Below are 27,937 nucleotides of genomic sequence, written 5' to 3'. Positions count from 1 at the left end.
GACGACAGCAATTGTAATTTGGGGGTTTTGGTATAAACCAAAAAAATTATTAAAAAAAACCCCTCTAAAATCTGCAATATTTATAAGACAGGAACTGCTCCAAGTGAGACAAAGTACAATGTGGTGATCACCTCATTATGGAAAATGCCCAATTCAATTAACTAGCAGACTAAGTGGGGACATCAATATAGTTCTGAATATATGTTTAATTGATATGTTTAAAGCCAGTATATTAAAAACAATACAAAAAGAAAACACGGCCAGATCAAATGAATGTTTTTGACAGTATGAAAAGTATAAATAAAATAACGTGGTGTAGAGTTCAGCCTTGTATACTGAGTACTGCACAGCCTGGTGTACCGTCATGAAACTTTAATTGAGAAAGTGCGGTCAGGTGTGTTAATGTAACACTGCACCACAGGAAGAATCTGCTCACAGCTGCAGAATTTGAAACCGTAGGTGAAGCTAGGCACAGATGTAACTACTGCAAGTTTTGACCTGGGGATGTTACTTAGAAAGTTATGTTTTTTTTTTTTTGTTTTTTTTTAAATCTACTATTGTATCTAAATCCCCTAAACAAAAAAAACAAAAAAATTGTATAAACCAATGTTTTAAAAACCGCTTCCCAGCCTTACATTCTAATATTTTCACAGCCCATCTCATAATTTATTATAAAAGTGTATAAATAGCATGTCATTCGTCCCATTACACTAACAAAACCATTTTTAATTCCCAGCAACTTCATTTTTAGATGTTCAGCATTTTGAAAATGTTCTTCAATTCTTGTAGAGCGCTCCAAGAAAGAGTGGCTGGGCTAATCAGCTGTTATTTCACCTTCAGCCAGTCTTGCTCCATTATAGGTGCTTAATGCTTTGTTGAGATAAGGTTATTAACTCAACAGTTCAGTCTGTGGCGTCGTTGTTTGTGACAGTTTAAAAGTACAGCCTCACAAAATTAAATCTTACAAAAGTCTTTTTTTTGGTTTTCTATTTATATATTCACAAAAGAGAAAGAATTGATTTGATATCCTTAATTACATAATTCAAGACCACATGTGTCAGTTAAGAAAAAAAGTACAAAAAACAGCACAGTCAGTAATCTCTCTCAATAAGTTAAACTGGCATTTCAGGAAAGGGGATCGAGTCTGTTCACAAAACAGACAAAACAATCAACTTAAAAAAAAAAGGGGGGGGGGCGGGGGGGCGACAGAGTACAGAGCTACCATAAGCAAAAAACAAAGCAGTTAATATCACTGCAGTTAGTCTCTTTTTTCTTTTTATAACTTGTTAAAAATGATACACGCAGCTTATATTACAAAGTAAATGTCCTTCACCCCATTTCTGGGTACACAAACACTGTTTTCATGGAACTCAATGTTCCTTCGTTGATCCACAATATTTCATCAGAAAGGGTTAGGGAAAAAAATCTAAAACAAACAAACAAAAAAAAAGTCTCAAATGGACAATCTTTAAATTGGGCAGATCTGAGTTTTAGTCCTCGATTACTATTAATTCGTCGTTGGCAGACAGTCTATGCGATTGGGCGGTCTGGCTCGGCTTAACGGTGATTGATTTGTTGGGTCGCCTGGCGGCTCGCTTGGTCTCAGAGGATGAAAAAAGCTTTCGTATTTTTCTGTAAAAAAAAAAAAAAAAAAAGAAATGAAAGTTAAATTTACTACATTCCACCATTAAGGAAAATTGACCAGGCTAAGGTAATACACAACAAAAGCTGATAAGTCCTTGCAAAGACCGTGTGTATAGTTGTGATTTTACATGGAATGTGCATTTTATTTCTGCTTTATTTTCATTTAATATATTGTGGGCTTTGTATTATTTCACTGGAGGAAATAAGTTTTTGGGATGAAGCCTCCAAAGTTAGACTGTTTTTTCAGACCATGGATATCACTCCAATTGCATTTTTTTATTTTAATTTTTTTTGCAGCACACAGAAATAAGTGTGACATACAAACGTAAAGGTGTCACTATTATATCCCTCATTGCCAGGAGATGACGGAACCTCGCACAGATGATAAAGTAGATTTTAACAAATCTTTTGGGCTTGAACTTCATAATACATTTAAAATTATCTCTCACATTTTGGGTGGAAAGGCCCATATGCTTAGAAGTTTACACAGCGCACTTTCCTGGTTACACAAAAAAAAAAAAAAGTTGCACCTAATTCTCAAAAGAAAGTCTGTGGCATGTGACTAACTTTGAATTCAGAGTCCATCATAAAAAGTTTATGTTATTGCATGGTCCCGTTAACATGGGCAATGTGTTATGCCACAGGCAGCCAATCTGCACGAACAGCTTCACCTCCCATTTGTTTGCTCACCTTGTCTCTTTAGTGGCCATGAAGAGAAGGTCGCCTGGGGCATCAATCCAGTTCACTGTCCTCCTCTTGGCGGGAGCCAGGCAGCCGCCCCGGATCAGTCGCCCGCTTGCTGGACAGAATTTCCCATTGAGGCGCAACTTTTGGCTTGGGCCCTGGTATAATGGGAGAGCAGGAAAGAGAGTTAGTGCACACAAGAGCGGAGAGACAGAGTGATAAGCAATCATTACTTATACAGGATCATTCAAGTCATGCAAAATAATCAGCAACCAAGCAATTAAAAAGACAATGCCTGCAATTTAAATCAGCTACATTACTAAGCAATTAATCAGCCTGTCACAGTCAGTTTCCATACTGCTAGTGAATACACTGAACAATTGCAATGCCACCTGGTAATATTTGCACTTCTGAATAATCCTGCATAAGAACTAAACATATTTATAGGTAATGGTTAACATTTACATGAAAATGAAAAAATCTGAAGATGGGGGTGAAGTGGTGTTCCTCTCTCTTTTAAAAACAGATGCAGCTGGAATATCGGAGATATATTTAAGGTTTCTTGTATCTTTTTCTTTCAGTAACCAATGATCCTTCTGCACTTTCTTAAAAGGGATTTTGAACAAATTAACAATATAAAAAGACATATAAACAAGTAAAATCAACTGGCATTCCTTGCGATATGCCTCTCAGATGAAGTTCGTGTGGAATTGAGTGACACATGAAGTGCAGCCTAAATGGAAAATTACTTAAGCTGTGGAGCATCCCCACCAGGCTCATATTTGCCTATATTAATTCAAACAATACATGGTATCTGTTGACTAGTTTTAAGCTCACTGTATAAAAAGTATAATGGATTTTAAAAAAGCAAAAGGGGACTCCTTTTAGTCAGTGGCACTTACGGTACCACTTGAGCCCCAGCTTAAATTATTGAAAATAAAATTGAACCAAAAAATTATTCTCCAGATCATAACGATATTCATTTCTGTTCATAATGTTCAAACTTTAACCTGTGTGATCTGCATAATTGACATGGCCTGAGATTAAAATAATGCTGCAGTAAACCAGTGATTAATTGGACATCACCTGTAATTATATTTTATTGAGAATACAGGTGTGTATCAACTGTAAAGACACTATCTCGAAGCATATGGACTGTATCGCTGACCTTGTCAGAGGCTGTGACTGAAACTGTTAATTGAAAAACAAAATCATAGAATACAGTGGTGTACCAAACGTGAAGACAATAACTCAAAGTTGCTTTCTCTATACAGGAGAAATCTAAAAAGGTCACATGACCTCAAATGGTAGCTACAGACCAGGGGTCAATGTTATCACCAAGGCATACAGCCTGTAGTTTATGTAACCCAGCAAGGATAGGATTAAAGACTCCATAATCTTTATTCTGTGGATTAGGGTTAGGTCCTTTTATACATTAAAAACAAAACACAACACAGTTCAGGAACCAAAGTGAAATGGTACAAATACAAACCCTGGGGTTCAAATAACCAGTCCTTAGTGCAAACAGGTTGAATTTCAAAATCAAAAGACAAACTAAGGCTCAAATGTAGTGCATCAGGTGCATTGGCAAACACTGCACATATAATTGGCTTGTCTGTTGCATGGTGTGCAGCCCCCACCTCTTACTACACCAGATCTTATGTAATTGTAATGAGGAAGGCTCTATATAGATCACAAGAACACCAGCACTATGATGCCCCTTGTATAAACATGGGAGACACTCAAAACCAGGAATGGTTTACCTTTGTGCAAGGTCAACCAGCACCTCACTGTTCTGGTCATGACAAAAATTATTTTTAAAAGACAATGGACAAGCCTATACTGCATGTCACTCTACTGGCAAAAATGACACTCGTTAAACAAATCCTAGCTGCTGAAAGTAACTACAAAGTAATGAAAACTGACTGAAGTGCATATTAATTACAAACAAGCCTAAACTGTGAGAACCAGGGACAGGCATGTACATTTCCCATAGCTCAATGCTGGACCATGCACATCTTAAAGTAGCACAAGCGGCTGTCACTTGGGAATTTGGGTAGGGAAAATGCCACTCATTGTCCTCCCAGGTAAGAACTGGCTGTAAACCATTATATTGGATAAATATATTGTAACATGCATCTAATATATGCAAGATGCATTTTTTTAAAAATTATAAATAATGAATCACAGCAAATTTATCATATTACATATTACAGTCAGTTAAGAATTTTGCCCACTCTACTCTGTTTCAATGTGTACAGCCTTAGCAAGATCACTACCCTAGAGATTTAAAGTGGGGATGCTTCATAACCAAGTATATTTTCGTAGAGGTAGTGGGGGTCAAGGGTGGGGAGCAGTATTATTTAATTGGATTGAGATTTGCCCAGAGTCCTCATCACCCATAAAGCACCACTGAGCATTACAAGAACATTTTGCGAGTGCTTAACATTCTCTTACCATCTGTCTGGTTTGTCCATGGTTAGGTATACCTAACAACATGAAAGAGAATAGATCTTGTGAGACCAAATATTTCAAAACAAACAGTACAACATTTAAGAAGACTGCACTGCGGCCACTCTGCACACACTTGCATAGAACAGTTAAAGCAACGTTTTGCAGTAACAAGCAAGAAGCTCAAAGGATTTTTTTTTAAATATTGTGTGTATGTATGTATGTATATATAAATAAATAATTTGGCTAAGGTTACTGTGCTTTATCAGTTTCAGATTAAGGAGATAATTGTGATGGCTTGACCCCTGATAGCAGAACACATGATTTCCTTGTTGTGTTGTAGATGGTTTCCAAAATGTATTTTCAGTTTTACTGTTTCACTTTCTTTGCTGTACATAGGACCATTTTTATACTATAGACAAATTGCTCATGTAATACATTTACTATAGAGTGGACAATTTGCCTCCAATTTTCCCGTTGTGGAAAATGTATGTGTGGTCAGGTAGGGTCCCAAATGAAGCTGATGAATGAAGAATGTAGCTCAGAAGAATGTAGTAGGTACCAGAAAAAAAATGCTACAAATAGGGTGGGAGTAGCAGACAAATACTTAAGGCCAGAATGTTTTCCCCAATCTTACTGTGTTGTGGAATAATGCATGGCCTTGAAAATAATTTGAAAAACTAAGAAACTACAGCAAAATCAAACAGGATTATAGGCTCTTACTATATGACATGTGTACAGTAATTCTATATATATATATATAATTCATGTGACATGCAGACATTTCCTTATATCTATAGACCCTAACCAACACATCCTAATTCAATTGAAGTGGTTCTCTAGATGATATAAATGAAAATATAAAGTGTGACAGACACATGTACCTAAAGACAGGGGGGGGGGGATAGGCATCTCCACATCCCCCCCCTCCCCTCCCCTCCCCTCCCCCCCAGAACCTGATACTCTCCAAATGTGGTGTTCTGCCATACCCGGGTATTTATTTATTTATTTATTTACAAATGTCTCATTTATTAACCCAATTATGATATTGCACCACACCAATCCCCCAAAACAGCTCAGGAGAACTGAAGTGCAGTGGGTCCTCTAATCCCATTAACAAGCCAATTTCCTCTTTATACCCAAGTTTCTATAGTGCTTGTTGACAAGCTACCGGCCCCCGAAGGACAAATACCAGCCCCGCAAGTGTCCACTTTGGTGCCTGGTCAGTACAGTCAAGAGCCAATACGATGCTCCCAGTGGAATCCCCAGTAAAGATTGGCAACTTGCAAACCTGTGATCCTTACCAAAGGATTATTTTGATAATCTACAGGATTATACACATTTCGAATTTCATCCAACAAATAAAATTAATACAAACATGTGAACAATCCTGAAGCTTTCGTGTCCCATCAGCTGATGCGTTGTGGGAGTTTTTCTTGACCACTGTATTGTATCAATGTCATGCAAGCTGCCCTGTGGACAAGTTATTTGAACCCCTTCAGGTAGGCGTGTACAGAACTATGCGCATAAAAGGACTGTGTGCGGCCATCAGCTGATCAACGCGCAAGAAACCGAGTCAAACACTTTTGTATACAATTAGATTGATAATATATGTATATACAGGGATCGTTCAAAACCACGGTTAGTAACTCAGGCTTTATATATATTAAAAAACAAACTAACAAACAAAAAAAACTCAGTTACAGATACCATCACTAGGATAGCTCTGACTTTCAAAAAGTCCCACTACAAAAATAAAATAAATAAGGGTAAGGGTACCAACGTTTAAAATCAACTGTATATGAAGACTACTTTTAAATAGTCTCAAGCAGATTTAACTAAAAAAAGATCGTGTTGTATATAAACAGCAGCTGAATGTAGGACCTGCATTGTAAAAGCACGATATGGCTGGACTAGGGACTGCTCCTCCTGGGAAATGGGGTGAAAAGCATGCTAGAAAAGACACGAAGTAGCACTATATGAACAATGGTTAGAAAAACACACACTACTCACCTAAATATGCTCCTAATATTTGGACAAGCAGAGAGAAGAAACAGGTGGTTGGAAAAGACATGTGCTACTAAATAAAGCCCAACCTTTCAAAGCTGAATTTCCTTTAAAAAATGACTGTATGTTGCAGTGGCAACTCTGGATTTTCCCCCTCCTAGCCAACCGTGATTCAAGTTTACTGGATGTTGAAGAGAAGGGAGGTTCAAAGAACACTCATGGTTTAAGAGTGTGTTTGCAGGGCAGCAGTGTGGAGTAGTGGTTAGGGCTCTGGACTCATGACCGGAGGGTTGTGGGTTCAATCCCCGGTGGGGACACTGCTGCTGTACCCTTGAGCAAGGTACTTTGCCTACATTGCTCTAGTAAAAACCCAACTATAAAAATGGGTATTGTATGTAAAAATAATGTGATATCTGCTAACAATTGTAAGTCGCCCTGGATAAGGACGTCTGCTAAGAAATAAATGAATGTTTGTTGTTCTCATGCTCTTTTAAACATTATGAAATACTGTACTCCACAGAAGAATGCATAAGTGGTGTGATGTGATACTGGATTATATCCACAACTAAATATACAACTCAAATTTTGCAAAGGACCACTTTTTCAGTTATCCGTTAACCTGCAGAAATTCAACCACTCAAATGCTGATCATGCACATGAATAAGGAATGTCCCCAAGCTCCTCAGAACATGCAGCAATCAGGTGTGGGCGATTGCCAGTATATTATTCATGGGACAACAATTCATTATAACAAAGCTTTTTCAGCAGAATGTGCATTCAAGTAAAACCTTTGTTTGAAAATCGCACAATGTCATCGTAGACGTCATTCAAACCTCGAGTAGTTGGCTTGTTTTAGGGAATGTTGCAGGCTGGTGAATCCCAATGCCTGTAGGTCCATTGGTTAAAGAAAGGGGCTTGTTACCTGGAGGTTCCTGGTTCAATCCCATCTTAGCCACTAACTCACTGTGTGCGACACTGAGCAAATCAACCACCTTGTGCTCAGTCCTTTGGATGAGATGTAAAACCTATTGGTCCTATTGTAAGTGACTCTGCAGCAGCAGTTGTGATGCATAGTTCACCCCCTAGTCTCTGTAAGTCACTTTGGATAAAAGTGTCTGCTAAATGACTAATAATAATAAATAATAATAAAGTAGCAGATAAGCTGAACTGTATGACAGGTTGTGGCCGAGCCAGTATTTTCACATCTAGATAGACTTAGGTAAAAATGAAATGCACCATTTCATTATTATTCATGGTCAGGTAGTGTATGTTTTGGGGATGGATTACCACTTATGTTTGTAGCACACACTGGGAGTAGTAGCAGCATGGCAATGTCATTACAAATGCCTGTTACTGCCTTGCTAAAAGTATACAGGAACTTTGTAGCATGACCTGATAATACATATCTTCAGTATGCTAGAATATTGAAAAACTTGAGACTAAAAAAAAATATTGTTCTAACACACTCAGGTCACCATGAACCAGTCCTAATGAACCGTGTTTTATACTTGAGCTGAGTCAGGCAAAAAAAAATATATACCTATATCTTTAGGACAGACTAGCCAGCTTATTTAACTTCTAGATCAAACTGCTCTACACTTTGGATTCTACATTTACAAACTATTGGTTTAAAAATATCTTTAAGATAACCCCTTTTTGCAACTATATAACCGATACACTCAGTGAACTGCATATATATTTTTTAATGTGTTGGAAGAACTGAATCCTCTCTACTAAATCAGCATCTACGTCATTTCAATCTTTAGTCTCTTTTGAGACTGCCTACAAAAGTAATATAGTTACTGCACAGCTCAATCGAATGAGCATTTCTCTATTGCGGCTCCTGTGGGTATGCTATTCACTCAACAGTGAAAATGGCGTGAGGTAGATATGGTTACAACACAACAATGAGAGTTGCAATACAGCAATATGACTACTAGATGTAAATGAATAGCAGTGCAGTGAGGCGAAATATGACACCCCAATACTGGAGACATTATCATTATTATTATTTTTTCTTTATTGCAATCACAAATGACTTGTTCAAAAAACAAAAAGGCTTCATTTAAAAGGTGGGAATAGTCATGAATTGCAGATGGAATATATATTGGCAAAGGGCTGTTTTGTTTTGTGGAATTACATCCAATACACTTGTAAATAAATTAGCCTTCCTCTGGGTCATTCGGTGTTATTTGTCTGCAACAGTGTACTGCAGTACACGTCAAATGAAAATGGGTAGTAAAGGCTGTAGTAGTCAAGCAGTTGTCTTATTTAAATAAAAAAGGTATAGCAATACACTGCCGAGACAAACAAATACATTGAATTCTCCTACTGCCTAAAGCCTGAAGATGAAGAGAACAGCCAAATGAAGCCTTGTCTTTGGGTACAGCCTAACTCAGGAGGTTACCAAGGGTGCAGAAAATGGTCCTGAATGAAGCAGCGGTTGACAATACACCTTTTGAAAGCTGGCAGAACAGGCAGCATTACGAGCATAGGCAACACGAAAGCACGGGCGGCAGGCATTCATTGCACCATGATTAAGGCTGTATTTTTAAATTCTGGGAGAACAGTGTAAATATACATAGTTAGAATTTAAAAAAATAAAATAAATAATACAGCAAACGTTTGCTTTACTGACGCACCGCCCGTCACATTCAGGAACCTGGAAGACAGTTTTGTGCTTTATGGTAAATAATTGAACACATTGCAGATCAGCATTGGACATAAAAAAAAAAAAAAACACAACACATTCTATAATGTAGCACTTCTCGGTATTTAAGAAAATGTTTTGTATAATAACTAGAGAACAATGATCAATTTTGAAGTGTATTTTCTGCTTTAATAAATATTAAATGTTTAAAATCGTGAAATATCTATTTTTAGACCATGATGTGCCATGAAAAAAAACAAACAAACAAAAAAAAAAAAAAAACACAGAGCCCAGACCATGATCTATCAGCTCTGCCATGCTGGACTAGAATCCAGAAATGATGAACACTGCAGAAGCCGTGGACAAATTTTCCTAACAATGAGACAGGCATAGTGGGCTATTCCTACAACTGTTCAAAGACAGGCAGCAAAAGGGGTAGAACCATTATCCAATTGAAACTGACTTGGCCACCCATCAGAAATAGTTTTAGGAGTTAATAACTGGTTTCACAGAACCCCCCTCCCCCTCCCCCTCCCCCTCCCCAATTACCTTACCTAAAATAACATTCCAAGATGTGCTAATCTTGGTCTGTGAAACCAGCTAAAACAGATGCAGGACAATAACTCTTTGTAAATTACTGTATCATCTGTCTTAACATATCTGATGAATGTTTTTAAGATACATTATTATTATTATTATTATTATTATTATTATTATTATTAGCACAAATACATAAGGGATTACCGCCAGCTAGTGGTTGTTGAGAACAGCTTCCTGATTTTATTTAGTGTGAATGATCTTGGGCCATTGCCATCCTCCCCTGCTGGGTCTCCATTTCCTGCAGTCAAGCTTTATTGAAGCTCTGCTTGAATTAGCTTGCCTCACACTTAATCCCTGCAAGACCTGGTTAGCACAACATCCTTCAGTTGTACTGCCATCCTGCAAAGAGACTATGCTTACATTCTGCAGGATCTACTTACCACTATAGCATACAGGCAATTTTACTGGTGCTCTGTGCCCCAATACACAAGAACCATTTACAACAATACATTTACTTTTACTGCCATACCTTTGCTCTACAGTACAATTCCTATGGCTAGGTCAAAGTTTTAAACCTGCAGGTGTATTACTTTTTATTGCTGCCATACACTATTTAGAACATGTTAACCACTATTCAGTTTGACTCATATCTAGTGCCGTGGTTACAATATTTGTTCCACTAGCCCACCCCACAAGTATCTTTAGTTAGTAAATGTTAAAATGTGACCCAACGCTTCCCTTATTAAATAAGACTGTCCCACAGGAATCATTATTAGATTATAAAATAATGTTAGGCTAGGAGGAACACATACTTTTAGGATAGGTCAAGGAATATATGAGCTACAAGGAAAGCGACAGAAAGTCTTTCAGCTTTTACTATGATCTTCCCTAGAGAAGCAGTACAATTCACTACCTCAGACAGTGTTTGAATGCTACAAGTAAAACCTGGAATGGATTTCAGTTGTCAGAATCTTCCAATTACTACAGCTTGTTGCACAGAGCAGTTGGCTGCGATTGGTTTTGGTTTGTTAAATCTGCCATTTTTATGGAACATTTTAAAGCCATAAATGCTTTGCGCAATGGGAATCTGGGGGAGTTTAGATGACAAGTACAGAATTGAAGGATACTTAAATCTTGTCATTTTTAATAATATTCAACTGCACACGTACCAAGCAATGACATTCATGAGGAATCCTGAATACATGTCAAACCGCCAGTCACTACCGACTCCTATGAGCAGCAAGGTGAATACATTGGAGGAGTGCACTGGGAACATTATTTCATATTCCTTACCATCCACAAAATCTACATTAAGATGCTAGGTAACATGCCTTCCACTCAATGTGCCTGAATGCCCTGTTCCAAAAGGTTATTGTCCAAGATAACACTGAGCCAACAATACACACTAAGATGAAGCAAAACAGCCATGACAATCATAATAGTGAAATGTCTTTTAAAAGGCAACATAACGTTTGACACTACTCCACACTCCTAGTGTTGAAGCCGGCTGCATTTTAGTGCTCTTACCCCTGCTGGACAGCAACAGACGCTTCTTCAAGTTTCCTGGAAAAATGCCGACAGGAGAAGAGGACAAAGGGAAAAAGAGGAAAAGGGGAGGGGGAGGAAGACAGTTTGACACTAAATCAAAAGCCCTCTGGGCACCAGCATTTGAGAACAGTGCATTCAAGGGAGAAGTAGGAGGGAAGGTGGAAGAAAATGAAATTTGCCCTTAAAAGGAGTGCTAACCAAGGTTGTTTTTTTTTGTATCTCTATTGGCACTAGCAATATCATAACTGGAGCCCCCCCCCCCCCCCCCCAGGGGAAAGCTACTGCCGTTTCCTGGTACCTAATCACTTCAAACTCATTCCAATGATCTAACTGTAATCAAACCATGTGACCTACACCATGGACTGGTGCAAAGGTACCAGGATTCAGCAGTTTATCCACCTGGCCAGTTCACAAGCTTTGAGTTATCTAAAGAATGTTTTTTCAAAGTCTGTTTTCATGAAAATACAACTTCTCTAGACTGTTGGTAAACAAAATAATAATAATAATAATAATAATAATAATAATAATAATAATACAATATATCAAAATGCATTTAATTCCATAAGAGACTTTAAATAACTTATTTTTTTTTTTATATTTGCTACAAGTGAAAAACCACAAGATTCTAATCATAATGAAAGGGGTCCGATAATGCTTAATTTAATAATAGATTTTAATTTGCTGTTTTTTTTGCTAGTACTGCAAATTAAAACTGGAGGACATGCACAGAAACAATACCCACAAAACAATGTATTGAACAGTCAGTTGGTAACAGTTAATGAGATAGCACAAGCAGTGGCAATGAGAGCTGCCCTGGGGTGGCAGTTGCCATGCTTTTCCAACCCATGGCTTCTTGAATTTACCAAATTTTCTTGTGAATTTGGGCAACTAAATTTCAAACCTTGGCCTCCACAACATATTTTTCTCCTAAACAAGTTATTTGACTGTGGACTGAAATAATAAAAAAGGGCACATATGATAAATATAGATTTTACTCCTTGGTCAACCCTCGTCAGTCTACCTTTCACTCACACACAGGCTAACCAGAAACCCTGCGCTGGCTCCGGCCTGCAGCCTGGAGGAAATACTCACCGTCCATGCCGTTGTGCTGCTCGTAACTCCTCTTCCCCAGGATGGTTGGGGAGCCGTTGTTGAGGATGGGGCTGGATTTAATGGGAGTCAGACTACCCATGGAGATGGTGGCACTCCTGGGTGGGTCTGGTTTAGGGCTGGGGTGGGTCTCTGCAAGGACAAACACAAAACAAGTATTTCAGTAACATACATCCCCTGCCACGCATGTAAATACAAAATCAGAGCTGTATGTATCATGAAGTAGATGACGGGTTCCTCCATACACCCCGATATTCCGACACTCAATAACCAACATTTTTATCAAAAGCAGATACGCAGTTCCCTAGATAGGTGTGAATGTGTCCACTATATATCAAATGATATTAATGAAGATATTTTATAAGTTATAGACCACTCATCCTAAGTATTTCTTTGCTGGTATACAGCATGTACCAGTGGTATTCCAAGATGTGGCCACTGTTTTGTAATTTTTATTAATGCATATTTGCTTTTGTTAAAATACAAAATAGATTGTAATAAGCTCTCATTTGTTCACACAACATCAAATGCTAGAATAAAATGCCTTGAATATATATATATATATATTTTGAGAATTGGAATCAGCTGCGATCCTGGTTGGAACGATGTCCTGGACAAGAATAGCCACTTACATTCACGTAAGTGTGGTGTGCAGAAAACAAACACCAGGAGTTACCACACAGTAGGTTGTTATAGAAGCACCTTCAGTATATCCTAATTCATGTTGGAAGGTATGTGATGGGTGTAATATGTCAGAGCACTGGAATCGCTTGTTACAGCAGGCGCTGTTGCTTACCCAAATATCGCACAACAGATTCCAAAGGTTTTCGGACAGTTTGTTTGACTGTCAAAGGGTTCTCGGGTATCTCCGACAGCCTGGTTGTGACTGCAAACAACAACAAAATAAACCTGTAATTGATTACTTCTGACCAGGTATTAGCAACAAAATACATTTAACAACAAGAAGTCTATCCTTGTAACTTACACTCTGCTTTGATAGCGGCGCTGTTCACCGCTGTGTAAGGATGCCGTCCCAGGAACTGAGGCCGAAGGATATCTCGGCACAGCCGGCGGGCAACTTTGGTGAGATTGGTGGTCTGTAGGTAGAAAGCCTGCCGTGTCTTTACAGCAAACTTGGGGCTCCCGCTGTGCCTCATGGGTAGTCCATGGGGGCTCTTAAGGAAAAATAAATAACCATCATGACACAAGGATCTGCCTAGCACACTCCAAAGACATTTAAACGTTTTTTCTTGCTGTCTTTTTTTAATACTGCATATGGTACTTTTTAAACCAAGTGTGGTTTAAAGTGAATGAACTAGGGATGCAAATTGGTTATAATTGGTTCGTTTTTTGATCAACTCTTTCAGCAGTTTTTGATAGCCAATCTGTTTTCGGAAAAACCAAAATAAAAGTTTAAAACTGAAGCCAAAGGAATGGTACATACCATTATTACATTTTACCGTGAGAAACAAGCTCAATACAGCTAATGTATTGCCAAATAGACCATGCAGAAAAATAAAATAAATGCATAATACATATTAAAAACTTTGCTATTTTCCTGGTACAGTTGCCACTACTTAGAACAGGTGCGTTTGTGTTAACGTGATTCGCCCTCAGTAAGCGACAGACAGTATAAAACTGCCACACAATAACCTGACATTCAAAATATCCCCCAATAAATGTATTAAAACCTATGAAAGTAATAAAAATTAATGCAAGTGCAGAAATGTACAGTACAGCTACATTACTGCAAATTGTTTCCAGCAAAGAACTCTGCGATACGCATCTGGGCGGTCTTTTTTTGCAAGTATGGATGGCAAACTGTCAGCGTTTTCTAAAAAAAATCCCAATTCGGCTCTCTATCCGGATGCTACTCCATAGCACGCCGCAGGGTTAAAAGCACAGCACGCACGCTTACATCATCTGTGTCTGTTTCAGGCAGAGCGTCCTGGTCGTCAAGGTAAGTCAGAGTTTCAGTTTCGGTTGTATTTTCGTCTGAACTCTCCTCTTCAACTACAGAAAACCCAGCTTTTTTGAAGCAATTATTGTTCTAGCCATTGTTGTTGTAAACTGTAAACCAGACACTGCGTAAAGGGATTAAAATAGCCAAGGTACAGTACAGGGGTAATCGCTCAGTAACGAGGTGCAAACAGCTGATTGATCGATCTGTCAAGCTTTTACTATAGCAAAGTGCTGCCTTTATTTAAATCTATGTGAATGGCAAGGTAACGAGGTGAAAACAGCAGATTGGTGTTTGTTATTTAAATCTATGTGAATTGCACATAATGAGATCCAAACATCTGAGTTTGCCTGAAATATACGGTGTGCTTAACATGGTATAAACAATGCCTTTGCTATTGAAATCAATGGGAATGGCAAACGCTATTAGCTATATATAAACGGCTGCCCGAAATAACCCTGGACGGTGTAAGTGGTGGATACTGTACCCCCATTGTCGCTGCGATCAGTTGCAAGTGGCAAATCACATGCAAATTACGTCTGAGTAGAACTGCAGCTCATGTGATATATTCCTAGGGTACTTGGATGACTAGGGCTGTTTTCATACACAAACACTCATACAATTGACAACTGTAAACTATGAAGCAGAAGTTATCCCTACTGAGGGCTGTCAGAATCAATCAGGCAAGTCATGTCTTAACTTTTGAATTAATCATGTTACCATATTAAAAATTAAGGGATGCCAATATGAATCATCTATATGCAGCAAAGTTTGCGATATACGCTACCGAAAATGGCACCGACTTAGTGCTGAAACTGCCATCGCCTTTCTATTCATTATACAAAAAATTTGATTTCGGTTTGGTTTTCTCTTTCTTCAGTATCGTTCGGTTCGGAATTTTATGCAAATGTCAGTTTTCGGTTTGGGAAAATCATGACTCCTCTGATATGGAGTTTAGGGAGAACGCTGCCATTATTAGCTAACTCGAACAACACATATTTCACACTGCACACTCACGCACGTACTGTATTTATATGTATTCTAAGAAAATGGGCGATTACCATGTTGTTGCGGTTGGGTCCTGGTCGCTCCCCGTCTAGCCGCGTTGGCATCCTCAGGCCTCCGTATTTCTTCCAGTAGGTCCAACAGGAGGCGCACAGCCGGCACTGCATGTTAGGGGGTCCCCAGGAGTACCACTGGTACGAGTAAGTGGCTGTGAGAACCAAAATCAGAGCAAATAAGCAGCTCTCCCTGAACCCTGAGGGATTATAGCAGCATGCAGCAAGAAAAAGTCAATCATATGATGTTATGGTATTTCTTCTGTACAGACAGACTGGTTCCATCATATAGCCTCAGATTCTGATTCTCTACAGAATGTCTTAAATATGCAAATGTGACAAATAATTGGATAGGCAGTTCCACCTTTAGATATACTGTATTTGGTCAGCTAGAAACAAAATCTATAAAGGATGCATCTGCTTTTTAAAGGCCATGGCCCACTATCCTTATCTGTTCAGACACACAGTAATATATCGAGAGGATTTTTCAAAAGATAACTTTGGTTGGAGCATTTGGAGCCACTAATATAACCAGGAGATGCAAAACAGGTCGCTACAGAAGCTGCTTTTCCTTTTTTTTGTTGTGAGCTCTTCCTAGCATGACAGCATTTCTCTGCTTCTCTATCCCTGATTGAACAGACAACTGTCTTGGATCAGCTGCCCTCACCATGTGGAACAGTACCTTTCATAGCTTTACTCCTTCACTTCAGACATGTATGTTTGTGCCAGGCTAGGCATGGAAGACAGCAATGAGAGAGAGAGAGAGACTCACTGTAACAGCTCTCGCAAGCTCGCCCCGCTCCTGTGCTCTGTCCGGGCTCCCCTGTCACTACTCCTGCTCCGACACCGGTTCCGGTTCCGGTTCCAGCTCCCGCTTCAGCTCCGCCTCCAGCTCCATTCACCAGGCCCTGGTTAGGGTTCGGCTTCACGTTATTCACATTTAGTTGGTTAGGGTTTGGCTTGTTACTGCGGAGGAGGAATTTGAAGACAATTATGAGAGCCCTCTCAAACAATTGCAATCAAATTTGATCAAATAAATCAGATGCAAGTATTATACAGAAATGAAGCCCCCCCCCCACACACAGGGTATTGCAAAATTAATAGTGAAGACCATTCATACATAGCTTAAACACTCATGGCTGGTTTCACAGACTGTGATTAGACATACAAAAAAATCCACCAAATCCAATGACAAATTTTAACAAGTCTTTAAATGAGGATTAGCATCATTAGCCTCTTGGACTACCTCACCTAAGATAACATTAGTGCTATTCAGGGTCGGTGAAACCAGAAGTAAATCACACACTTTCAGATCATTTCAGGCCAGACACTAATGTATTTAAAAAATGTATTTTTAAATAAATCTAGGCTAAAAATCAAGAATATCTTAAATTTGTTGGTAAAATTAACAGCCTTTACTTATTCTTGTACTGGCTCATCTGATCCTGTGCCACAATTATCTTTTCACAAAATTGCAGTGGACTGACATTTTGAGAATAAAAAAATATTTTGGCCAGGTTACCTTAAAACTTAAAAAAAAAAACTTAATCCTCTTTGCAAAAACAGTCCTGCAACACATTTCTTGGCAATACTTACTAGTTTGGGATGTAGACCTGTTTGAGTTTGCTTTCTGCCTCTGCTGCTTTTAATCGTTTCTGGGGAGAGAGATGTCACGTTAGTCAAAGGAAAAGAAATATAGCAAAAGGTACAACTTCAACACAACTGGCTGTTATTCCAATGTAGTACCAACTCTCTAGACATGATCATAAACATACCTGTGTCCCTTTGAGCAGCTCAATAATTCCTACCCTCACCATGAAAGTAAAACAAAAAAAACCCAAAAACTCAAAAATGAGTTGCCAATTTACCATTTTTTTTGTATTGTGTAGTAAAACCTCTTATTTTAGGACCACCCTTAAAAACAAGCCAACACAGTCAATCAGATAGGATTTAAATCAGTACTTACCTGCTGTACATATCTGTCAGTGGTTTTCCACATGTAATAGTATTCAATTATGCTTGTTAATGACTTCCACGGCAACTACAAAAGAAGAGTTAGAATCCTTCCATCATCATCATCAATAAATAAATAAATAAATATATATAGGCACAGTGCAAATTATTGCGGATGCACTGCGCCCTATGTAAGTTTAACAGGAATGCAAATTACTCAACACGCACAAATAATGATCCGCAATTATGATAATGAGGGTCGCACTTGCAGAGTTCGGAGTACAGAGAGCAGTAGTCGCTGTATGACATTTGTGGGGCACGAAAATACAAACAAAATAAAATAAATGTCAGAGAAAGAACAGCAAAGTCCTCTTGACACACGGAAAAGAAAATAAAAAAACTTTTCTGAGAAGGAGCTGAGAGTCCTTACGGCTGAGGTCACTCAGCATGAAATGGAGTTGTTTGGAAAAGCCTTAGCCAACATCAGTTATGCTAGTATCCTTAGGAAATTATACATATACAAAGTGACCCTGAGATTGACTATGCAGGGTCTTCTTCGTCTTGCCCTTCTCCTCCAAGCGTGTTCCTGCCTCTCCTCAACAACAGCTAAGTGTCGCTGCATCAGGAAGTGTACCACAGCAGCCATCCTGAAGCTAATGACAGGTCTCTGCAGGTGTGTGCTTTTATACAGCTCTTACTTACTCACTTCAACAATGGTTTGCACCTTGTAAGAAGTGTAAAGTTTCTGGAGGGTCAGCAATTGTAAGGCAAAATCCTTACATCACATTATAATGTTTGCGCCCACTTAGTATCCAGATCCCACCCAATTCCATGCTCTTTTCTTCATTTGAATACATTTCAATCTAATTTAAATGGATTAATGATGGCTATTCTAAATTGCATGGCTAAGTGCAATTTAGAATATCCAATTATTTTTAGGCTCAGCTCACCGCTACAACCCCTGCGTGGACTCGGGAGGGCGAAGACGAACACACGCTGTCCTCCGAAGCGTGTGCCGTCAGCAGACCGCTTCTTTTCACACTGCAGACCCACCATGCAGCCACCTCAGAGCTACAGCGTCGGAGGACAACGCAGCTCTGGGCAACTTACAGGCAGACCTGCAGGTACCCAGCCAGACTACAGGGGATCGCTGGGCTGCGCTCGGCCAATTGTGCGCCGCCCCCTGGCAGCTCCCCTCCACGGTTGGCAGTGGAATAGGGCGCATCCTGCACTCCACGCGGAGCACCAGATGAACCACTCGGGAGCCCCATGCCTAATTTTTAGTGGCCGATAGAAAACAGACTTTACGGCTGCTAAACACCATTTACGGCAGGATTATGGGGGTTTTGCGCGTATCCTTACTTCACCCCCAATAATGCATAAAACAATGCTCTCGAGTAAAGAATAAGAAGCATCCTGAAACTGAAAAGCTACACTGTGTCATCAAATGTCTTGCCTGCATGTATAGTGTACAGACACCAGATGGCAGTCCAACCTAAGAAATGTTAAGGACAGTCACAAGACTGTGCTGATAGTGTAAATTACAGCTGCCTCAAGACACTGACTCCAACCTGCATTCTAGAGCAAAGAGCAAGGGGCTCCACAGGGTATTTTAAACTCCTGATGAGAAAGGCAATTTATTTTCTGATAGAGGGAGGGGTTGTTGGGTAATTCAGTCCAACATCCCTTCGCAGCAGTAGTGATCAAACAATGGAATTAGACCACCACAGATCATTAATAAGAATTTCTGGTGGAAAATAAAACAACAAGTTCTAAAATATTTAAAACCTTGAAATCAATCAACAGCTTGCAAAGTGCAGTTTTCAGTGGACGTTTCCATGGCAACAGCACTACCACATACCGTGCTGGCACTACATGAATCATTTTTTTTTGTTGTTGCTAGGCAGAAAAAGCTGGAGAAGACACACAGCCTTTGAAATGTACTCTGGGAAATCTTCAATAGGAATGAGCTGGTTCTGATTCTTCCTGTTGAGGTTTATGACTTCTTGGTTGTTATCTTGGTTTTGTTACATGTTTGCTTGGCTTGACAAGTTGCCCCCTAATTAGAAGACATTTTATTGTAAAATAGCACCTTATTAAGCCTTTCATTTGTTTTAAAATAGGTTTGACGTTCCTTACTAGTACAACGTCTACTTCTAAGGTCCAGTAAGCTGTATTGTATGACCAAAAACACAACATAGCGAGTTGTAGACCATCAAGTGGATCTTGAATGAGGAATAAATGCGACGTATCTTTTCGTATGAATACATGCTCCTCTTATCTAAATTTACAATACCCCCATAAGCAGCATTTAAAACAACATTTATCCTTTACCCAAGACACAGATGCTTCTGTACTACACCAGCATGCCTCAAAAAAACCCAACCAAAAAAATAATAAATCACCCAAATTAAATGGGGATAAACACAGTCCATAATGAAAAATGAACCTATACATCAAGCAACATAGTTCATCAGCAGCATAACACGTACAGTTATATTGTGATGTGCATAAAGCAATCTGTGTCGCATTGTGACCTTAAAATATCGTTACACCGCAAGGGGAAACAGAAAGGTGTATACAGCAGTAAGGACGTGACAACCAAACCGTCACTACATGAACTGACACTCACAAAGTCCTGCTGGATGTCTGTGAAGTCCTTGCCGTACTTCTCCAGGGCTTCTTCAAAGAGGTTTGCCTCCGACGCTGACCACTCTTCCATCTCATCTCGGCACAGAACAGGCCCTCCCTGGGGGACAAGAGCTGAAATTGCCTTTGAAATGTCATAGGCATTCTTGTACAGGGTGTCCATGGCGTGGAACTACGGAAAGGAGACAATAATATAGATAGTCTTGCGGTTTCCATTAAGCTCACATTTTTAGATGTTACAAAAGCAGAACATGCACTTGCATGTACCAATTGACTTGCCACAGACAACAATAGACTGAAATGGATTCTGGGAGTTGTAGTCTTTCTTGGGAGAAAGCAGGTCACAGAAAGGCCTGTTTTTCTAGATGCTTGTAACAATGTGTCATGCAAGGTCAAAAGACATTGTGCAGCAAGAAACTAGCATGCAGACCCAAATACTAAAACTGTTTATTCTAAAGAGACTTCTCATACCAAAATTAGAACACCTGAAACATTTTCTTTTGAGTGGTTTACTACAGTGTAACACGTTTGATTCAGTGGATATTTGTAGAAAATGAAGAGTGAAATACAGACAGGGCACTCACTAACATGTGCTACAGAGTGTCCTTAGCAAGCCTGATAATTAGAGAAGCAATTTTCTATATTTATGTAAAAATAAAATGCAACATAAAAACATGCAGTATGTGGACTGGCATGGTGCTTCCCAGATTCTGATACTAAAAATAACTTATGCAAAACAAATCTAAGTAAGATAGTCACAACTGGATAAATCACTTCTACTGACATGTAATTCTCTAAAGTAGAGATTCCACTATATCCTTATCAGCAAAAAGGGAAATTTTCAATTGTAATCCAAAGTTTCATTTTCAAGTTTTTTTTTTTTTTTGGTTTTTATTTCACAAAACACATTCAACTTAACTATAAATGAAAAAAAAAAAAAACATGTTTTAAGCCACCCATTACACAGATAAATATATGGATATAATGCAGAAGGCCGTGGCTCACCAGGGTGATGTCCCTTGAGGCAGCAGCAGCACTCATGTGCAAGCTGGGCTGTCTGATGGAGCTGCTGCAGTCAAGCGCTCTGGCAAAGGTACCAACAGAGCTGGACAGACAAAGACAGAGAAAGGGTTATCCTGAATTCAACCAAATCACTGTTAAATACTTGATTACACTGAAAAATGTGTTAGAAACTCCCCGTACCGTGCCACCACCAAGAACTGATCTATCTGTTTGTCTGTCAGGGGGCTGTTTGGATCCCAGACTTTTATTTCAAGTTTTGATTGGTCTCTTCCATCATCTTCACCTATTGAACAAATTAGATTTTAACCTGTGCTGCCCACTTCTGCAGTTCAGGCATTCCAGCAGTTCACGATGTCAATGGCTCCAGTCTGTTCTCATTAATTCAATATAAAAAGCATAAAAGATGTAAAAAGGGGGTTGGGAAGTAATAAATGACAATGTTCTCAATCTTAGTGTTCATTTAGAAAGCTTAACTATATAAATGCCAATTAAGAGTAAAAGGAAAATATAAAAAAACAGGAGCAATTACATAAAGTGTGATTTAGAATTATTTTTGTCCTTACTAAATTTAATAAATGCCTAATTATTACAGCACAATAGGATATGTGGAGAGAAAAAACAGAGGACAGGTTGTGTAACATTGTAAATCCATCAAGGGAGTCCCCATTCATGTCCTATAACATACTGGTTTTCAAATAGGAAACACTTTTTTTTTTTTTTTTTTAAACTTAACACAATAGAGAAAGTAGTGTCTTTGTAAATTGATAACGGAGAGCTAAACAGTATATAGATACCGTTGAAGTTTATTACAGTGAGGCTGTTTAAATGGATACTTCTTATTAACATTTTCATAATATTTAAAACCTTGTTTAATATCCTGTCATGAGTCTCCATTTACTAACTCAGTTGCAGATGGGTCCGAAATTATAGTTGCACACACCTAGTGGTCATTTCTAAAAACCACGGAATGGGGACAAACCACTCACAAACAACAAAGTCATGTGAAGTACTCCAGGGGGAAACCTACCTTCTTTTAAAAGGTCTGTGATATCTGCTTGGTATTTGTTTCCCACCCTGATTTCCCCTTTATCTGCAAGGAGGGTCTTCTGCTGGGGGTCATACACAAGGGAATAAAAAAACACATCCTAAAAGGAAAAAGGAAAAACAGGTTTAGTGATATTCAAAGCGGTGTTGTTAAAAACTGAGCTGTATTCAGTTTTATTTAGCATTCTCATGCTTTGTATCGTTGGGCCTCAGGTGACTCAATATAATAATATATATATATATATATATATATATATATATATATATATATATATAAAAAAAACGTACACAGAAAAGATGGCACTTTATGCGATGTGCATCCGCCTACAATCACACCTAACCACAGAAGTGGTTAGGTGTGATTGTAGACGGATGCACTCACACTGAAATATGTTGGCACCATGTCTGGGTACTTTCCTTTAGTTCTACTGAATGTAAAAATGATTGGTGCCCAACTTATTTCACTTTCCCCTACTCACAATCAGTGGTGGGATTGGACTGCTGAACATGCACGTCAATAAGAAGTGAAACTACATTTTAAATAGCGTACTATACCCAATGACCCTAAACTGAAATAGACTACTGTGATCTCCATAACCCACAAACCAGTTTATTAACCTCTACCAGTTATAGGGATTTAGGACCTCTACCAGCAAGCTGATTTTGAAATGACCCAAGCATTCAACAGGATACAAAAATGGAACACATGCACGGTGCCCAAACCATCATGAGTTTAAGTCAAGAACACATGTACATTGAACTGAATTACCAATTGATTTATAGACTACAGTAAAGTTTGTTATGACCGGATAATGGACAGAGGTCCTTTTTTACAAGATATTTAGCATGGTAAATGTATACACACACATTCATCACAATGGTCATTACAGACAGATATGGTAGTCTTTGATGTATGCAGTTGATAGAAAAAGTCACCATGTAGGATCATAACAAAAAATGTCATTGTTGCTTACCTCCCTCTCCAGATATGACTTTAGAGCCTCTGTTTCATTTAATAGTGTAACACAGCATTTACCCCTAGGTGAAGAGAGAGAATAAATAAATAAATAAATGAATGAATGAATGAATAAATAAATAAAAACAAACTGCAGTGATATATGTCCACCACCAGGTGGCAAAAGAAGCGAAGAACAGTTTCTCCCAAAGGGGCACTTCATTCAAATGCTGCTGTTTGTTGATGCAAACTGCAAGCAATTAGGGGATAAGCAGAGTAGAGAAGATAGCAGTCTTGGATTAAAAAACAAGGGTGGATTATAATTGTGGCCTTATAACTGAGCCAGCAGACGTTCTACGATTATTTTAATAAACTATTAATTTAAAACAGTGCACAAAAGCTATTTAAGAAAGGAGTGTCAATGTTTTCCATTACAGTTAACAGTGAGCCTGTGAGACTTCTGCATTTATCATTGTGCAGTGAATGTAAGCTTTGGATAGGTTTGTTCTTTATTGATAACTGGTGGGTTTGAGGTCCAAAAACTGTGCCCATTTCCCCACCCCCCCACCCCCCCACAATGATGAAGCCCGTACGTTGTTCAGAAGGCATAAACCTCACAAAATGTTCACTGAAACAATTAAAACATCCAAACAAGAAGCGAAGCTGGTGCACGTAAATATATTGGCAGAATCTAACCCAGGACGTGTGTTTTACCTGATGTGCGTGGCTGGTAAAGACTCCAGCTGCCGGGAGAGAAAAAGCTCTCTGTGTCTGAGCTGGTGCTTTTGTTTTTCAGGAAGGTCCACTATTTCTGGGTTCTCCATCTCCTCCTCCATCTCCCCTGAGGATACAAGAGAGTCAGGCGGTCACACTGGGGGGTCTCCAGGAGCACTTCATCTTGAACATATTCAGTACTGGCAATAGTTGGTGCAACAGCCTCTCACTGGTGTAGGCACCGAGAAAAGATTCAAACAGCAGGAACCCCTTAGGGTCTAGTGCAAGACCAGAGGGGTTTGCTTTGAATTCAAAACCCAAAAGAAAGTTCTCAGTAAGTAAAACTTGGTCCCTGCCTCCTCTATCTCCTTATGGCTGGGAATAAGCAGCCCCAGTGGGGATAACACCACCACCAATAATCAACAGTGACAACTAGCAGTGGATCTTCAAGCAAGAAGCTTTGTCTTAAAATGGGAGGTTGCAGATTCTTCCATACCATGTAAAGCCCTCTATAAAAACTGACGTGAGTACCAAAATCTGTTTTACAACAACCAACAAACAGGGTTTTTATTTTAAAACAAGTACAGCATATTTGTAATTGTGCCAACACCTTGCACCAAGTAGGCTAACCATGAGAAATATAATGAACCCATATAATAACACTAGAGGCCTATCACTACACTATCTATTCTGCTTCATAATGAGATTACATGTGCAACTGAAATTGCATTTTAGGAGAGCGAAATAAAGGGTTTCTTTAAAAAGATGGAACACTGCATGCACGTAAAGACAGGTAAGAAATTGATTTTTTTTTTTTTTAAATGGCCAAGCACAACAATGTTTAATTCTTTAGATGTCTGAAAAAAAAAATAAACATATACAAAATTTAAAAAACAATTGTTCTGTAAAATATAATTTTCCTAAATCACCAGTTAATCCCCCTTCTCAGCAACAGCACAAGATATTCAAACTCCTAATGCACACGCACAAGGCTCTGGAAATTCCCAGATATTATTTTGCTGTATAAAAAAAAAAAAAAAAAAAAAAAAAATGGTTTCAGGTGTTTTCCTAAATCATTCCAAAAAGTTACACAAAAAAACCCCATTCCCTAGCCTACGTTTCCATTTTTGCAACACTGTCATTAATGGCAAACAAATGAGTTCATGTTCAATCAACGATGGTCACCCAGTAAACCATCGGCTGGCTATAATGAATACATGCACAGGAGGCTGTGTGATCCAGAGCTTGTAACCAGGAGGTCCCCGGTTCAAATCCCGGCTCACGCACTGACTCATTGTGTGACCCTGTGCAAGTCACTTAACCTCCTTGTGCTCCGTCTTTCGGGTGACACGTTGTTATAAGTGGCTCTGCAGCTGATGCGTAGTTCACACGCCCTAGTCTCTATAAGTCGCCTTGGACAAAGGTGTCTGCTAAATAAACAAATAATAATAATAAAATGCAGCTGCAGGTATAAGGGATTATAAGAGGAGACTACCTCACGTGAACAATAAAAATAAATAAAAACCTAGAAGCAAGAACCATTTTGTGCAGGAGCCGCAGACAAGCTTTCCTTGGGGCTGATCAGGAGGTGGAGAAGACGAAAGGAAATCAATTTCAGACTAACGCTTAATGAATTAGAAAAAAAGAAAAAACAGGGCAAACAGAGACAGACATTCTCTGCTCTGAGTCATACAGCTTCATTAAAGGTCTGATTAAGAAGCTGAACAAAGGCAATTAAGGGAGATGCAAGGTTCAGAAGGCTCAATCTATCCCTCGCCCCCCCCCCCCCCCCACCACCACCCCCCCCCCACCCCCACCACCCCCCCCCACCCCCCACATGCCACATGCCATGAAGAAACAGCATCACATCATTGCTGACAAACATACAAAATACGTACTAAGGATCTACTGCTTACTATATCTTATAAAATCATACACCTTTATTTATTTAATAAAAAGACACACATTAAGACAGCAAGTTGTTACAAATGGAGAATGATATCTCGTTATCTTTGTAAACCTTCCTGATTTCAAAGGTCACCAGCTTACCTGGTTACATCTGTGCTGAGGGCTTTTAAAGAGCTGTGTGTGAGAGGTGCTAGGGAGGCTGAGTGCATACTTGTGACCTGGATTCAATTATTTATTTATGTATTTTTTTATTGCATTTATATAGCACTTTATACAAAAGTATCGCAAACCACTGTATAGTACATAGCAGAAAAAAATAACAAACCACAATACATTTGGATAGCATGTCACACATACAACCACTTAAATAACAGTATACACATAATACAAAAGTAGCAATTTTAAAGTTACATTAACACACTAAGATAAGAAAGCCATTTTAGAAAAGTCTTGACTTGAAAACTGTAACGTTCCCAGCTTCCCTGACAAACAAAGGCAGAGCATTCCATAATTTAGGAGCTCTACAAGAAAAAGCCCTACCTCCAGTGCTTTTGTTGACCCTAGGAATAACCAGCAGTCCCGCATCTGTGATCTCAGAGTGCGGTTTGGAAGATACGGGGTCAGTAACTCCTGCAAATAACTAGGTGCTAATCCATTTCAGGCCCTTAAGTTAACAGCAAAACCTGAAAATCAATTTTATACTGCACTGGGAGCCAGTGTAAAGAGGCCAAAACAGGGGTAATATGATAACTTTCCCGGGTTTTAGTCATAATTCTAGCAGCAGTATTCTGAACAAGCTGTAAGCGGGATACCACACATTTTGAGACACCTGAAAAAAGTGTATTAAAATAATCAAATATAGATGAAACAAAGGCATGCATTAGTCTCCCTGCATCAGACACGGAAATAACTGGTCTAAGTTTGCCTATATTTCTGCCTCACTATAGTGCCAGCGAAAAATAACCATAGCCAATTAAAACAATGAAGTTATGCAGTTAACCTTTGACTCGCTTTCCTATTTCGTTGTTAACTGAACGTTCATACCATGTCATCAACACTCCCGCTCCCAAAGCAAAACAAAGTACAAAATGGCGAGTTGACCCTACATTTAACACCAGAGCAAAAAAAAAAAATCTGCATATATGCATCTGAAAATACTACCATAAAGACATTCTAATGGATAATAACAAATGGCTTACCTTGATGGAACGGGTCAATTTGTTTAACCTGAAAGGCTTGACGCAGTCTAAAATAAGTGTCTTTTATAAACCACAGTAAATGTTAAAAAAAAAAAAAAGTATGGTAAGCTATTTGTTTGTTTACATGCAAATTTTGCACAAATGAAGGCTCACTTAAACTAAAGCTGCAGTTTTGTAAACAGCAGAATACATATTGTTTAAAAAAAATATGTACATATTCAACTTTTTTTTTTTTTTTTTAACTGCTTAAAAAAAGAATGCTGTTCAGCTTAAATTGCTTTGTAAAATAAATAGATGGAATCGTTCAAATCGGCAAAACTATTCAGCAGGCCACAAACAGTGAAGTTCAAATGACCAGTACAGTTAAAAAAACTGTTGTTGTTTGGGTGATTTGACACTAAACAAGTGTTCTATTTTATTTTATTTATTTATTTTTTAAGTATAAACTGTTCCTCAACAGTATTTCATTCTGTAATTGTAGAACTAAAAAAATAAAATGCTTGAATTTATTGCAAACATAGTAAGTTGTGGTTTTTTTTGACCCTCACTATAAACGCCACCCTACCTTATTGCCCCTTATAAAGAGGGTTGACTATATTTTGTATAAATAACTACTTGGAGAAAATATGATTTTTCAGCATCATGTGCCATTTACAGAGTCTTCGTTTCTCATAAGGCTTTTCCTAACATAGATAAGTACTAAATGAACCCTGGAGGATTACACAACTGATCGCATTTTTCACTTTGCGGATATCCGACTTAACTTTTTAATCTATGCTAAAATGAGATATTATCAAAAACGCTAAACATTCCTTATAGTACAGTTCAATTTAAAATGAA

At 38.6% G+C, this 27,937-nt stretch overlaps 1 protein-coding gene across 5 annotated transcripts in view; it reads right to left on the bottom strand.

Annotated features, from left to right (window-relative positions):
- Nucleotides 1–345: 345 nt before the first annotated feature.
- Nucleotides 346–27,937, bottom strand: part of LOC117973962 (metastasis-associated protein MTA1-like) — a 40,542-nt gene continuing 12,950 nt past the window's right edge. The window contains exons 4-20 of one of the 5 annotated variants that reach the window (XM_058987498.1): nt 23,991–24,117; nt 23,296–23,359; nt 22,305–22,422; nt 21,458–21,560; nt 21,260–21,359; nt 20,238–20,426; nt 17,619–17,693; nt 17,249–17,307; nt 16,425–16,618; nt 15,656–15,807; nt 13,620–13,809; nt 13,431–13,520; nt 12,617–12,766; nt 11,504–11,539; nt 4,786–4,817; nt 2,335–2,486; nt 346–1,632 (exon numbers count right to left, since the gene is read on the bottom strand). In XM_058987498.1, the coding sequence (XP_058843481.1) occupies nt 1,491–1,632; nt 2,335–2,486; nt 4,786–4,817; nt 11,504–11,539; nt 12,617–12,766; nt 13,431–13,520; nt 13,620–13,809; nt 15,656–15,807; nt 16,425–16,618; nt 17,249–17,307; nt 17,619–17,693; nt 20,238–20,426; nt 21,260–21,359; nt 21,458–21,560; nt 22,305–22,422; nt 23,296–23,359; nt 23,991–24,117 (1,973 nt within the window). In that variant the 3' untranslated portion in view covers nt 346–1,490. Of the gene's footprint in view, nt 1,633–2,334; nt 2,487–4,785; nt 4,818–6,792; nt 6,805–11,503; nt 11,540–12,616; nt 12,767–13,430; nt 13,521–13,619; nt 13,810–15,655; nt 15,808–16,424; nt 16,619–17,248; nt 17,308–17,618; nt 17,694–20,237; nt 20,427–21,259; nt 21,360–21,457; nt 21,561–22,304; nt 22,423–23,295; nt 23,360–23,990; nt 24,118–27,937 lie in introns of those variants that run through there. The other 4 variants (XM_058987499.1, XM_058987500.1, XM_058987501.1 and 1 more) reach the window with 4 other exon arrangements.

The sequence above is a fragment of the Acipenser ruthenus genome, chromosome 15 (genome assembly GCF_902713425.1).
Source record: "Acipenser ruthenus chromosome 15, fAciRut3.2 maternal haplotype, whole genome shotgun sequence".
NCBI classification, from domain to species: Eukaryota; Metazoa; Chordata; class Actinopteri; order Acipenseriformes; family Acipenseridae; genus Acipenser; species Acipenser ruthenus.
Note: the sequence above shows the minus strand (reverse complement) of the source record. Positions and strands in the feature narration are given on the sequence as shown.